General features: G+C 36.7%; 1 protein-coding gene across 4 annotated transcripts in view; it reads right to left on the reverse strand.

Moving 5' to 3' along the window:
* Ap2b1 (adaptor related protein complex 2 subunit beta 1) overlaps positions 1-16,288 on the reverse strand; it is a 114,320-nt gene that overhangs the window by 24,955 nt on the left and 73,077 nt on the right. For 3 of the 4 annotated variants that reach the window (XM_046457537.2, XM_046457536.2, XM_046457538.2), the window contains exons 15-18: positions 11,415-11,456; positions 10,443-10,589; positions 8,432-8,577; positions 5,275-5,404 (exon numbers count right to left, since the gene is read on the reverse strand). In XM_046457537.2, coding sequence (XP_046313493.1) covers positions 5,275-5,404; positions 8,432-8,577; positions 10,443-10,589; positions 11,415-11,456 — 465 coding nt within the window. The remainder of the gene's footprint in view (positions 1-5,274; positions 5,405-8,431; positions 8,578-10,442; positions 10,590-11,414; positions 11,457-16,288) is intronic. The other variant, XM_046457539.2, reaches the window with a different exon arrangement.

Here is a 16,288-nt window from a genome sequence, read left to right on the forward strand (position 1 = left end):
TTTTCCTCCAGGGTCACACATTAGCAAAAAATTCCTTTGGCTGACAAAGATCTTAAAAGATATGTGTAACAGGACTGGAAGATTATATCCTTTGTAGCTAGTGTCTTCAGAGCTTTCTGCCCTAATCATTCAAAGGTTAAATAAACAGAACTGATGACAGAGCCTTATTTCAGAAGACTTTCAGAGAAAAAAACTGAGATGTTATATCTATTTCTTTTCCCTAATTAACATTTAGCCTCTTCCTCAACTGTGTTTATGTGAGATTGAAACACAAAAAGAGATAAAAATATATTTAAAAACATGTTTATATATATATATGAATACACACACACACACACACACATACTTTACACTTTATCCACAGATTCACTTCTAAGTCTCCTTTATAAAATAGTATAGAAGGAAGGAAAGAAGAATTAAGAAGGTACTATCAGTGCTCTTAGGAAAAACAAAAAAACACAGTACATTGAAAACCCTGTTTAAGTTTCCTTTCTTCTGAAAGAAATTCTGCCATAATTAAAGGAAAACAAAAATTGTTAAAGCCATAAATTCATAAAAACAAGAAGTAAAAATCTTAGTACTAGAAAACAGGTAGACTATCAATAATACCTTAGAACTTTAAAAGGCTTAGGATTGGAACCACCTTTGAAATTGAACAGGGGGTAGGCATTAAAAGAAAGATTGGCCCTGGGTTTGATCTCCAGCAACCAACCCCTCACCAATACCCTCCCACAAAAAAAAAAAAAAAAAAAAAAAAGAGGAGGAGGATTAGGATGCCAACAGGAGTCCTGATTCCCCACCACAATTCTATACTGCCAGACACCCGAGTCCTTGTTCAAAACTGAGGATTAATTCTTTTACAGAAGACAAAGTATACAGCACTCAGAAGTGAATGCCAGACAAGGCTGAGGGGTTGAGGATTAAGTAAATTTATGCAGAGTGAATGCTAAGAGACTACAGCCTTCTTTCCTGACATAGTTCCCAGAACGCAGGCACAAAGCCTTTATGTTCCAGACAGGAGACTCAAAGATGATTTTTGTTTTGTTTTGGTTTTTTTGGTACTGGGGATTTAGTCCAGGGGCACACTACCACTGAGCTACATCTCCAGCCCTTTATTTTTTTAAAGAGAGAGTGAGAGAGGGGGGAGGGAGGGAGGGAGGGAGGGAGGGAGGGAGGGAGGGGGGGAGAGAGAGAGAATTTTTTTAATATTTATTTTTTAGTTATCGGCGGACACAACATCCTTGTTTTGTATGTGGTGCTGAGGATCGAACCCGGGCCACACGCATGCCAGGCGAGCGCGCTACCACTTGAGCCACATCCCCAGCCCAGCCCTTTATTTTTTGAGACACGGTCTTACTAAGTGGCTGAGGCTGGCCTTAAACTTGTGATCATTCTGCATCAGCTTCCCAAGTTACTATATCAGGAAAATGGGAATACGGGAAGTATGCGTGTAGATAATAGCAGTGAAGGGGGAGATGTAGTCCTAAAACCTGAAGTCCTAATAAAAAAACATGTAATTAAGAGACAAAGAGGTAAAGGTCAAAAGAATCATCTAAACAAATTAGGACTGCCTCTGTGGAAGAGGAAATTGGGGCCCTGTTGAAAAAAAAGGGTTGGAGACTAGGTTTTTCTTACTATAGAACTAGTCAACTCTTCAAACTGTGCTTTTATGATTCTGGCAAGTATTAACTTCAAAGAATGATGCTATCAATGTTCTCAGAAAAGTATACATCCCAGTGAAAAAGGAAGCAGAGTAGCTGTGTAAACTCTACAGCATCTATGCTAAGACCATGACCATCCTCCTCTAGGGATAAATACAAAACATGCCATAATTCCACATCTCCTTGCAGACACTGACTTGAAGCAGCGGTCACTTGTGTCTAAAGTTTGAAGAAGTATACTGGGAAAATGTTTCTAAGCAACTAACAGATGAAATAATCAAAGTCATTTAAAATCATTTAGAGAAAATTCATTTGGACATCTGTTAAGGTTTTTTGTTTTATTTAAACAGAGGAAATTCATTATTTTTTAGAAATATAATTATATGATATAAACTCAAGAGACGTTCCCAATAGGGGAAAGTTTAAATTTAATCTCTGTTCTCTGTTAATATTTATAAATTAAATTCGTGTGTGTGTGTGTGTGCTGGGGACTGAACTGAAGCCTCACGTATATTAGGCAAGTGCTGTACCCTGAACCATGCCCACAGCCCACAAGACTTTTTATAACTAACATGAATGAAGCAAAAAAAAAAAAAAAAAAAAAAGTTTATAAATTTGAATCTCTACTAGTTGTTTAATTCCTGTATCTAAAGCATAATCTGCCTTACATTTTAAGAAGAAATGGTATCTTTTTAATCTTAATTTTTAATTGGTTTTTCAGACCATAAGCCAATATTTAGTATAATGGACATTTTCCCATATTTATTTTATTAGTGCATTATAGTTGCATATAATGATAGAATTTGTTACATATTCATACATGTCCACAATATAATAATATAATTTGGTCAATATAATCTCCCTTTATATCACTTTCCCTCTGCTCCTACTTCCCCTGGCCCTTTTCCTCTACTCTACTGATGGACATTTAAATAAAATTCTTACAAGTATTTTATTATAGTTTTGTCAACTGTGCTTATTTTGTCCTATACACTAATACCAAATCATCAAAAAAAATCACAAAAACGCACAATTCACTCAAAATTTCTTTTCTCCCCAATCCCCTAGTGCCTGCAATAATTTCATGGTCTGGAGTACTAAAAAAGTATTAGTTTTTCTACATAAGCTCTTGAATCTAAACATTATGTAAATATGTTTAAATGCTTGATTTTTTTTCCCTAGTGTTATCTGCATCTACATGGTCTAACCTTATAGTAAAATTTTGATTCTTTTTGTTTAGATGGGGACAGGTCAAGGGCAGAATGAAAGCTGAAATATAAAGTAACTCATCCACCTTAAGCCAGCCATTAGTTTCAACTTCTACCAGAAGATGTTAAATAGAACTGCTCATAGGGAATATTTTTTTCCAATTGTTTGTTTTTCTTCTCCATTGGGACATGTTAATTAGTGAGAGAACTACAATTATGACATCCCTGAAAAAAGAGAACCCCTGGGAAAAATGTGAAGAATCTGTAGTTAACTATAGATGGAAACTTTTAAGTATGTTTTCTCTCTCTTTTCTTTCTTTTTTTTTTTTTTTTTTGCAGTACTGAAAACTGGACCTAGAGGCTTGTGCATGGTAGGCAAGTGCTTTCCCACTGAGATACATCCTCATTCCTTTAAAAAAATTTTTTTTTTGTAGTTGCAGATGGACAGAATGCCTTTATTTTATTTGTATATGGTGCTAAGGATTGAACCCAGCGTTCTGTCACTGCACTTCAGCTCCAGCTCCAGACCATATCCTCATTTCCTTTTTAAATTTTATTTTGAGACAAAGTAAAAACTAAGGTCCTCACCTAGTCACCCAGGCAGGCCTTAAACTTGCAATCATCCTCCCTCAGCCTCCCAAGTAGCTGGATTATAGATATGCACTACTACAACCTGTTTTTTATAAAATCATGTTTGTAAATTGCTAGTCCTAATACCATATCAATACTTTTGAGGGGGTGGTTTGAACTAAGATCCAACTTTAGGAGGATTTCCCTTTGGGATTTGGTGAAATGGAAATGCAAGTAGGAAAGTTATTCATTTGTTTATGTTCTTTTTAAGAGTAGAAAATTTGCCCTGGTTTCTGTGACCCAAATTTGCTTTTCTACTTCTGAAAGAAAGCATTCTTGCATGCCTGATGACTATCCTCAAATATTATTGGCTTGAGGTTCTGTAGGTCAGTGGAAAGTTAGATTTCAAGAAAAGAGAACAGATGCAGATTTGGGTTATTTGCTTCAGGATCTGAGCTGGAAAAGCCTGTTAACACATTATTCTCATCATGTAACAGCCAATTCCTACTGCACAGTAAATCTTATTTTATTTTTCTGGTCTGAGCCAAGTTATATTGTGCCTCACCTGTCTACTCTTCAAATCATTACTCCCTTTGCTGAAAGAAGCAGGAGGCTATTACTGTGGCAATAAGGTATTTGGTGAACTGGCAAACAGGCCTGGTGCACTGAAATTTACACTACTGAAGAATGTTTAGTTTTAACTGCAAGTAACTTACTGTTGCTGTCTATTGTATTTCCAGAAGATAGTACAATGGGATCTTACCTGTCTTGATTGGAAAGTTGGTATTTCTTTCATCATATCAAAGATATTCAGTCTCATTCAAATTGTTCTATCATCTCAATTTTTAAGTGGAGTTAGGGGATCATTTCTTCTTTGTCCTTCACAGTGGACACCTTTTTCTTTCCTCTCTTCCTTCTTTGGTTAAATCGTGAGCTCACTTTCAGTTGAATTCCCCGCCCCCGCTGGGAGCCTAAAGCATGCTAAAATTTGGAACTGTTGCTGAAGGACTGCTTTCCATTTGTTTCTTCCAGGCACCCTAGATTTCACCAGTTCTTGATCAGCAGCAATGGCAAGGTGCTAAGCAACTCAATGACCCTGTCTCTACATAAATCAGGGCTGGGGATGTGGCTCAGTGGTTGAGTACCCCTGGGTTCAATCCCTGGTACACCCCCCCCCCAAAAAAAAAAAAAGCTAAGAAAAAGGTTTCCTAACATTTAATGAGTAAAAGAATAAATAAATAATTCTGTCAAGGCATAACTTTTGTTCTTAAAAACAAAGTAAAATTATTTTCCATAGTTATTTCAAGTTGTATTCCACAACTAATATAAGGAAGAGAAAGGGTGCTATGATTGTCCTCTAACAGTTTATGGCTGGTCTTTAGTTATGCTGGTGTTGAAGCAGGGAGGATGGCCTAGTGGGAGAAGGTTAGGTCACCGGGTACCCAGCCTTTGGAAGACATTAAGGAAGTCCTTATGGGACTCTGCTCAGGTCTTGTGAGAGCAAGTTGTCATAAAAAGAGCAAGACTGGCCCCACTTTGCTCTTTGGCTTCTTGTCCGGTCATCGTCACCTCTCCCTCTCACACATGTTCCTGCCAGGATGCCATCCACCAGCCATCCTTGGCTTCACATGAAGCCAAGGGGCAAGCAAGTGTTGGCACCATGCTCTTGGACCCCCAAAACTACTAGTTGAATAAATCTGTTTTCTTTATGAAACACCCATCCTCAAGTATTTTGTTACAACAAAGATACATGGGCTACTACAAAGGAATCATTTATATAAAAATGAAAATTGGCAAGATATCATCTAATACTACCCAAGTAAAGTAAAACTGACCTGTAGGTTATTCAGAGGTTCCATCTTCATGACTGGGCCCAAGGTATTGAGAGGCAAGGAGACATCAATGCTCTGGTTTGGCATCAGTGGTGTATGGATGGCCAGAGGAGTGCTTGGGATGACACCAAAGCTTGAAGAGAGGATGAAGAAATCATAGAAATTAATCAAGATTTAGCCAGATCTTTCGGTTTCAATGGCTTTCTACTTCATTTGGAGAAAAAAAAAGAAAAAAACATTTTTAATACAATTAAATGGAAGGAATAGTAGGTAACAAGTTGCTCAATTCCAACTTGCTATAACATTGATGATGTCATACCTCTGATTTCCATTAAATGGATTTGAGGAAAATGAAAACATTCCTAAGTACAGAACTATTTTGCTAATGCTCTTATTCTCAAAGTTTATTCCATTTATCATGCCACTAGAGAGGTTTGATAAGCATTTCTTTTTATAAATCTTTCCTGAGGGCTGGGGTTGTGACTCACTGGTAGAGTACTTGCTTAGCAAGTGTAAGGCACTGGGTTTCTCAGCACCACATATCAATCAATAAATAAAAGTCCATCAATAATTAATAAAAATATTTTTTTAAAATAAATCTTTCCTTAGATAATTTTGGAAAGAAGATTTAAGAATCCCCATTCTGGGGGCTGTGGCTGTGGCTCAGTGGTAGAGCACTCACCTAGCATGTGCAAGGCGCTGGTTCAATCCTTAGCACTATGTAAAAATAAATAAATAAGGGGCTGGAGCTCTGACTCAGTGGTAGAGCGCTTGCCTAGCATTCACACAAAGCGCTGGGTTCGTTCTTCAGCAGCACATAAAATAAGTATTTAAAAAAATAACTTAAAAAAATAAATAAAAGTATTGTGACCAATTACAATTTAAAAATATTAAAAAAAAAAAAAAGAATTCCCATTCTGTTAACAATTCCTAGTGAGGATGTGGGAAAAACCTAGTACAACCACTTTGGAAAGCAGTATGGAGATTCCTCAGAGGACTAGAAATGGAACCACCCTATGATCCAGCTATTCCACTCCTTGGTATGTGTTTAAGAGAGCTCAAATTAGCATTCTAGAGTGATATATCAATATCAATAAACATTTATGGCAGCAAAATTCACAACAGACAAGTTATGCAACCAGCCTAGGTATCTGTCAACAGACAAATGGATAAAAATAGGTGGCTTTAGGGCTAGCGATATAGTTCAGTGGTAGAGGATGTATCTATAAAGTTCAATCCCCAGTATCCCAAACCAAATAAATAAATGAACGAATAAACAAACAAACAAATAAATAAGAATTTGTGCTTTAAATAGCTTTAGAAAGGAAGTCAGGGCTATGGTATTTATAAAATAACTAAAGGGATGATTAGAGATAATTAACTATCTATTTCAATTGTCAGAATGGGTAGAGAAATATTCGTTGGGCTGGGATTGTGTTTCAGTGATAGAGTGCTTGCCTAGCATGTGTGAGGCACTGGGTTTGATTCTCAAACAAAATAAAGATACTGTGTCATCTATAACTAATAAAAAAATTATATAAAAGGACTGTTTGCAGTCCTGGGAATCGAACCCAGGGCCTAAATTATTACTGGGACAGAAACACATGGCAGGGGCATGGTTCCAAATCTTCCAATTGCTCTTCTAAATACAGAATAAAAGGCAAAAGACAAGTAGAGAGGAATGCAGGTTATGCACATTTCCTTTATTACAAAGGATTTCCCTAATAGCCCTGGCCTTTAGCAGGGTCAACCACTCAAAAATGACTGGAAAAATAACTGGTCTTAACAGAAGGAAACACAAACTTTTAGGTACTAAAATAATCTTTCTTTCTTTTTCTTTTTTTTTTTTTGCGGGGATTGGGGGATACCAGGGATTGAACTCAGGGGCACTGGACCTCTGAGCCATATCTCCAGCCCTACTTTGAATTTTATTTAGAGACAGGGAGAATTGTTTAGAGCCTCACCTTTGCTGAGATTGGCTTTGAACTTGAGGTCCTTCTGCCTCAGCTTCCCAAGCCACTGAGATTACAGGCATGTGCCACACCAATCCTAGCCTAAAATGATTTCTAATGTGCCAAACTCTCAAATCCAAGACACCAAGTATTCCTATATGATTAGAAATAAATCAATCACTGATGCAAATTATCATTAACAAATATATTAAATCTGCTTTGAGGGTCCAATTACTACTTTGTTACAAGCGGAGTTGTATATCTTGTATTAACAAATGAATGATCCCACTGTTGAAGCCTAGCAGCCAGTTTCCTGAACTGCAAAATTTAATAAAACAAGTGATATTTGAGAAGTACAAGACCAACATTTTACTTCTCTGTGTTCTTTTTATTATTAAGGCCAAGAACTCATTGCTAAGAGCTATACACAATTATGTGTTTAACATGCAGACCGTCTTCCATATTTCTGACACCTCTGTACACTAGTTTTTTCTTACCAAAACATAAACTTTAGACATCAGGTTTCTTTGGTTCACAACTAAAGCACCAGTATCTAGAAATGTCTGGCATATATATGCTTAACAATTATTTGTTGAACAAACAAATAGATCCCAATTAAGTTTGTTTTAATTATTTTATTTAAAAATTCTAGTATTAGACTTCTTTAAAAAGAAACAATAAATAAGTTCCGATTTTTTTCATTCCATATGGATAAGTCTGTTTAAAGGATTTCATTGTTTAAAACACATTTAAATACACAATGTATTGAATCACATGCCTATAATCCCAGCATCTCAGGAGGCTGAGGAAGGAGGATCATGAATTCAAAGCCAGCCTCAGCAACTTAGCAAGGCCCTAAGCAACTCAGTGAGACCCTGTCTCTAAATAAAAGATAAAAATGTCTGGGGATGTGGCTCAGTGATTAAGCGCCCCTGAGTTCAATCCCTAGTACCAAAAAAACCAAAACCAAATCCCCAAACAAAAAAAAAACACATGGATGAATACACCCCTACCCAATCCCCGTGCCTCAAATTATCCAGGGCCTCCAGAGTTGAAGCTGAAAAAGGAAGATCCTGATCCCAGAGTCACTCTAAATTGAGTATCTGCCCACCTGTGAGTTTTTTACCCATGGTTAAATGAAACATTCTCTTATTACACACAAAGTACTCTGTTACGTTGACATCAAGCCAGGGACTCTTATTTCTTACCTATTCTTGTTAAACTGGATTGCAAAGTCTGTCATATGTTGCAGAGCTTTGTTGGTGAAGTTCATTTCCATATAGATGTGCCCTTGGCGGTGAGTAAATGTTCCTGAAATCTCTAAACCTTTAGCCTTTACTGCTGGTAGCCAGACCTGAAACAGTATGAAGCCCAAGACAACAAGATATGATTTATCTTGATGTTATTTCCTTTTTTAACAAATAAAGATGAAGCCAAGATTTCATTTCCTCAGGCAATTATGGTGATTTTTATGCCATAAACATCAAGTCAAGAAGGGTCTGGACAAAGTAGTATTTTCTGAAATTTGTGACTATTCTCGATTATTTAAGAACAAACACGCAAAAAAAACCCCCCAAACAAAAAGAAAACAACCACCTACTGGTGACCCAGGCCCTTTCTCTATCCTCTGGTTAACTTGGTAGTTTTACTGTTTTTGAGTATTACTACCAAAATACACAATACAAGTAAAAGAAAAAATTCTGACAGTATAATTTTTTAAGAAGTTCATCATTATCAGTAATCTCCTTAGGGAAAAAGACCATGTCTTACCTATATTTTAACTCTTGCTATTGTTTCTGATAAATAGTAAATACTCAAGATTTGCTTAAGTAATCTGAATGCCTTTTCTCATACATATAATTGATTCATTACCCACCCCTTGGTCCCACTGTGACATTACTGGCTTATACCTGTTAAAAACATTAAAAAAAATTTTTTTTAGGTTGTCAATGGACCTTTATTTTATTTATCTATATACGGTGCTGAGAATCGAAGCCAGTGCCTCACACATGCTAGGCAAGTGCTCTGCCACTAAGCCACAACCCCAGCCCAAAAAACATTTTTTAAAAAAATTAGAAATTCATGAGCTGTTCTGATCAGCTAAGACAAAAAACCAGAGTTTGTGGGTGGCGAATAATCATGATAATATACAGAAAAAGAAGAAAGGAGGGGAAGAAGAAAAAGATAAACACTTTTAAGTTTTTTTTATATCTACTTATCAGAGGATCAAAATTCGAAAAACCCAATAATACCCAATGAAGAAGGATATAAGAAACTTGGCACTCTTATATTTTGTTGATGAGAAAGAAATGTGACACTACCTCTTTGGTATGCAAGATAGTAATATCTGTTTGAAAACGTTTAAATGATCAAGCAAATCGCAAGATAACCCTATAGATACACTTATAATACTAAGTTGTGCCAAAACATTATGGCTGTTTTGTCATAAGTTTGGTTATTCTCTGCAATGGCTGTATGCACAGCATTATGACTCCTGGAATAGACAACTGGTCTACATCTTGATAGCAAGGATCCTCCCCTAAGAGTTAGATGAGCAGGCAGAGAAATCAGGAAGCAAGCAGATAGGCTGGTCTTCAGAAAATCAAGATATAATGAAGTCAAGCCTGATTTAGTACTTTTCCAAAGAGCTTAAATAAGCTTTGTTTACAGGGCGTTACCCTGCCTTGTATTTAAATTTCACCATGAATGACATTATGCAAGGTTGATACTCGAAGAGCCCCAGGTTTGAGACACAAACCTTAATCAGAATTCTAAAGAGGTCCACTAAAATACATGAAAAGCAAATCTGAGCACTCTAGAATCCATATGTAATACCAATAAGGGAGAATAAAAGGAACAAGAAATGAAAAATGGTACTTCTCTCTGCTGTATCTTTTTCCTGCTTATGTACTATATATCAGATTTTCACTAGATTCACTTCACTGTTGACAAACTAGACAACATTTCTAAACATGAGAACAAAATCCAAACACTTAATATTTCCAATTTTAAATCTAATTATAAAAATGTTTAACAAGGATTCTAACAATGCTTTCTAGTGTTAATTTTGAAGTTGCCTTATATTTCTCTTTCAAGTTCCTCAGTACAAGAGCCAAATCTTGGATGTGTTAATAGTAGAAGTAATACAAATGTTAGAAGTGATTTGGGTTTGTCCATTAAGAGGGAAAAAATATATTGCTATGCTAACTCTTTACTTACAGCCTTAGGAGCCACATATCCACCAGGTGCCATTCCTATCCCTGTGGAAAGTTCAAATAGGTCATTTAGACCACTGCTGACCACTGCAGGAGTAGGTGAAGGAGCAAATGTGGCAGGCACTGATGACGGGATGAAGGACTGTCCCACCTGCAGGGGAGAAAAAAGGGAGAGAGAAGATCAGGAAGAACAGATTAACAGTCCTTAAAATGCTATTAGTTTTAGCAGTATTGATATATCAATAAGAAAACACTATAATTAATGATATTCTTAGCTGCCAGATTAGTATATTATCTTTTTAGTCATCAAAGTTATTTTTTCATCACTAATAAGATACACACACTCTTCAGAAGCCTTATCAAGCAAGAGCATTCAGCAGGATACAGGAACATAGTGATCCAAGATTCTGTTTCCAATTTTAGCTTCCATGATTCTGTGCAAAAGGCCTATAGATACCCTAATAAAGGGGGAGTTTATTTCTATAGAAAGAGGGAGAAGCATCCAACTTAAACAGCAGTTTCATTTCCACTTGGGTTCAGCCAAATCTTATGTCCCCATTTAGGCATAAATATCTAATAGGAAGCTCTCCTGGGGGAGATGGTATTCACACTCCCATTAATAAGGAGTCTCACTGAGTCCAGGTGACTTTCTAAAGTTCTTTCTAGATGACACCAGGGAATAAGAGCATTCTCCAGTCAAGATGGGAGGTTCCATTTCCTTCAGCTCTTTAATGTCAGAAACACAAAGATCTCTATAGGCACCAGAGCAATCCCTGAAGATGTCCCTAGATCACATGTGGCACATGACTCCAAAGATTCCAAATAACCCTATACTACTATCTACTCCTCATATTACTATAAAGGTTTTGGTGTGCAGTGCTGACAGCAGCAGTGGCTGGTCTAATAATGTGTGCAAAGGAAAGGCATCAATCAGGGAGCAGTGCTTCCCATGGTGAAAAAAACGGATGGCACTTACTGCCGGACTTCCTCCAATGCCCCCGCCAAGGTCACTGCCAAGCTGAAAGAGAGAAAGGAGAGAGAGGAGAGAGAGGTAGAGTTCATTTAGCTAAGTACTAGATGCCCATATAGAATCTGAAAATTGCTCTACCGAGTTGTTGGAAATACATGCCATTCAACTTGTCTGTCAAAGCCTAAGAAAATTCTACATTGTAAAGAAATATGACCTAGGGGAACCCAAGTGGTAGTAGTGGTGGGGTGTGGCAGTTTTGAGAAAACTTGGAAAGAAAATGGAGCTGGGACATCTCAGGGATGTTTCAGATCCAGTCTTTCCACCAGGATACACAGGCACAAACCCAAACAAGATTTAAAGAGTTTGCATATTCCAAGAAGTTCTATTTCCAAGCAGCAATGTTTAAAATGTTTAATTCTTTAAAAAGAAATTTAAAGGGGGGAAAAAAGGAAAAGTAAAGAAAGACCAAAATAAGCTTTGATCTACAAAACCTGCTCCCTCAATGAGATGGTGGGAACCAAACCAGCATTGAGCTGCAATTTCAAGCTTCAAAAATTATAGGTGGAACAAAAGTGATGTTTAGAACCTTTGTAAGAAAGGAAACAGCTGGGATGGAAAGACATCCTGCCTGGGGAGAAGTGGATAGGCATGCAATGCTTCAAAGCCCTCTCAAAATCAATACAACTAAGGGGGAAATGCTGTGATTTATTTGGAGTAGGTCTTTTAAAAGAATGATAAGCATGAGGGAATTAGACTAATTGAATTAGCTGACTGACAGGAAAATAATTTCTACATTGTTATAGTCTTGCCCATTTTGAATTCACCCTGAAGGCAATCTCTCATGACAAAAACATTAAAGAAGAATAAAGCTGAAAATAGCTGGCATGCAAGAAATTTAGCTCACACACATATACAATTAATGGCACTGCTTTCAAAGCATAATCTTTTTTTTTTTTTTTTTTTTTTGCTACAGTTCCGTATTTGCTTCTTCCCTAGTTCTCACTATGTACCTACAATAATAAGCAAATGCTTTGTCTACTCTAAAAATAGACTACAAGTCTAAAAACTTTCTTTTATTTTCTTTCATCAGTTGTAGAAGTTTAGAGATCATTGTGCTGTGATTGTTAAAAAACAAAACTGTAATGCATCTTCAGGATTTGGGAAAGAGGATTTATTTACCTTGTCTATAAACTTATAATAGTATATAAAATGGTGTCGCCAAAACCTAAAAATCAATCTACACTCAAAACCTTTGAGGTCTATCACAAAATTTTGTTTCCAGGCTCAGAGAATAAACTTAGAAGTCACTTAATAACAAGCATGCTCTGTAACAAACTACAGAGCACTTCAAACCAGAGTCAACATTTCCAGAAGCTGGTTCCTGAAAATTACTAAACGGTGAGACATGGAATGAAAATCACATAGTTGAATAAAGAGGTCATCCCAGCCAAGAATTTGAATAACTGGAAAAGCGTGAAAGCAAATAGAAAAGACATTACACATCTGTTTTTCCCCTGGCTCTAGAAAAGCACACATCTGCAGCATGACATCTGAAAATCATGAAATTCCTTTTATTCAAACAGACTTATATAACATTTACTGCATGCAAGGCATGCAAAGATGCAAAGCAAGGCAATAAGAGGGCTGTACAGATAAACAGAACTAGGCTTTTCAAACTGGCAGGAGAAATAAAACATGAATGTGAAATCATACAGAATACTAAAGTAAAAAGAGGGAAGTTCTGAAGGGAAGAACCTCCTTCTGGTTGAAGAATAATGAAGAAAAGATTCAAAGAAGTGGTAGTGTGTGTTTATCATGAGAGGGATTACAAAATGCAAAAACAGAGGAGGGGTATTTCTCAAACAGGATGAACAAAGACTGAAAAAGGAGGCATGAACCATGATTAGGAAAAATGAACAGACTAATTAGACTGGAGCATAGATTTTTTTTTTTTTTTAAAGTTGCACAAAGTATGCCTGCAAAGGCAGTCTAATTGGGGACATCTTTAAGTTTTAATTTCCCCTTTATAGAAATCTGGAGGTTTCTTAGACTATGATTCAAACTTTCAAATACTAATAACTATTTCTATTATGTACAAGTAAGTATGATTTTCAAACTTACATACACAATGGAATCAATCATCTGTTTGTGTATGTTTGTTGGGAGGGGAGTGTTAATGCTTTAAAAATGCTATTAGCCAGGAGCAGAGGTGCACTCCTGTAGTTCCTGCTGGCAGTAGGATCATTTGAGCCCAGGAATTTGATAATAGCCTTGGCAACATAATGAGACCCCATTTCAAAAAAATAAAATTAAAAAATGTTATTGCCTGAGTCTATTCCCAGAGACAGTGCTTTAATCATTCTAAAGGGTAGTGTGGGTATCAGAATTCTGAAAAGCTCCCCTAGTTGATTCTCATGTACAGCTGAAGTTAAAAACATTATAGAGAATTAATTATTAATTGGGGTACACATGGTTCATCTGTTCAGAAATTACTTTAGAGCTTACATCTGAATAAAAAGGAGGTCAGAATTTGGGCAAAAAGAAAGAAAAACCCTTTCTTTCTAAGGAAGGTGAGGAAAGGCTAAACACAAAAACCATGGAAAGGGCTCTACAAAACATCTCATTTGTACTGATACTTTGAGGTGGTTTTATGACCTTCTATTAGGCTTACTCTTTATCCTGTCACCACTTCCTCCTCTGGCCAGGCTTAGAACCTAAGCTTAGAGAGAATTTTTTATGGACCTGGTTGGCAGTCAGTGGTAAAGAGAAAAAATCCAAAACAAAACAAATGGAAAGGAAACAGTAGTAAATATGCTAAATACAATAAAAGATATTGAGAAAAAGTATTCATTGGATTTTTTTTCAATGTTTTAGTTGTAGTTGGACACAATACCTTTATTTATATTTTAATGTGGTGCTGAGGATCGAACCCAGGGCCTCTCATGTGCTAGGCAAGCACTCTACCACTGAGCCACAATCCCAGCCCTTTCATTGGATATTTTAGAACAAAAGAAATAAAGACCCATTTATAGCCCTTTTTATTTAGAATTTATTCCTTGAATATCATGTGAACATTTTCTTAGATGGAAAAGACACAAACAGAGTCTTTCCTGTGGTCAATTTTATTCAAAACAATGGAAGAAATTGAAAAACAACCCTGAGACTCCTTTGTTTATGATCAGTATATCAGAGACAATTAGCTAGATGAATCAAGAACTCTTGTGGTACGTATACAGAATGGAATATTACTCAGCCATAGATAAGAATGAAATTATGGCATTTGCTGATAAATGGATGGAACTGGAGGCTATCTTGCTAAGTGAAATAAGCCAATCCCAAAAAACCAAAGGCCAAATGTTCTGATATGTGGGTGTGGACTCACAATAGCAGAGGGGAGGGAGTAGTGTAGGTTCACCAGATTGGACAGGGGGAAATAGGGAAGAGTGAGGGAGGATGGGAATGGGAAAGACAAATCGGACATAACTTTCCTATGTGAAAATATAGGAATATAAATACATATATGAATACATCAGGGTAACTCCGCATCATGTACAACACAAGAATCATGTACAACCCCATGTATGTATGATATGTCAAAATACATTCTACTGCCATGTATAACTAAAAAGAACAATAACACGCACACCAAAAAAAACAAAAACAAAAAACTCTCACTTGACACAGACAAGGTCCAAAGGGTATCAGAGACACATAGCCAGTAATGTAAAATTTCACCTAATTGTGCCATGTCCAGAGAGTACAGACAAAGAACAACTTCAATATGTGTTTTCTAACTACACCTCATTCAGACTTTATTCTGCATCTTTTCTCTTAACTAAAAAAGGTCCCAAGGGAAGAAAATCCTCCTCTCCAAAAATATGGCAAGGTGCTAGCACAATGACTAGGGCAGGGGCAGTGAGTAATAAATATCTGACAGCAAGGATGGAAGCCAGTTACCCAGTTAATGGCCTTACCTATCTACTATAGTGACAAGCAGGATGAAGCAGAAAATTATGAAAAAAAAAATTAATAAAGCTGAATAAAACTCAGGAAACTGGTTGTATATCAGCCTGAACTAGACAATAACCATTTCTAGTTCATTATTCAGAGTCAGGTTCATCTATTAGGGAATACTCTCTGGGCCATACTTATCAGGAGCCCATATTAAATTAATACTTGTGAAATTCAGAGTGATATCAGTTATCCAGTGAGCTAGCAGGAGTCAGGAGTGAAAAAGAAAGAGTGTAGAAAATGGCTTTACTCCTGGTCTCAGTTATCTAGATACTGTTTAAAGTGTCTCCTGGAGTTATCCACAGCCCATTGTTCCCAGGATTGCCTTACTGAGGCTGCCATTTTCTCCATGAAGGAAATAATGTCAATTACAGGCCAAATGAATCAGCACAGAGGAAGGAGGGAGAGGTGCCAACTTTAGGAAAAGAATATTTCAAATGCTAAAAACTGAGAATTCTCCTAAAGATCTTTAGCTGGTGCCTAAGTTCAAATTTTCTGCTAGTGGTATAGTTCCCCCAGTCCCCAGTCTAAATCATAATAGCTGTTATCACTAAGAATGAAGTTAACATTTGGCTAGGGCCAAAGTCTGCCTGACTCAAAGAAAAAATGTTTTTATCAAGGAATATCAGCTGAGATGGCCACTGAGGTACATCTACTTGCTTTTAAAACTGTGAAGCCTGTCTGGGTATACTTTTTTTTTTTTTTAAATGATAGGTGTATATCTTAAGCTCAGATATTTTTATGCTCCTGTCTACAGTGCTTACCTCTTTTATGTCATGCTTCCCAAAACTCACTGAATTGAAGGGAATCCAAGAAATTCGTCAGGTAATACGGCTTACCAGTTGTTAATATTCAGGAGTCAACAACAA

Source organism: Marmota monax, unplaced genomic scaffold (assembly GCF_021218885.2).
Source record: "Marmota monax isolate L192 unplaced genomic scaffold, Marmota_monax_Labrador192_F-V1.1 WCK01_AAM20220418_F8-fsc00417, whole genome shotgun sequence".
Taxonomy (NCBI): Eukaryota; Metazoa; Chordata; class Mammalia; order Rodentia; family Sciuridae; genus Marmota; species Marmota monax.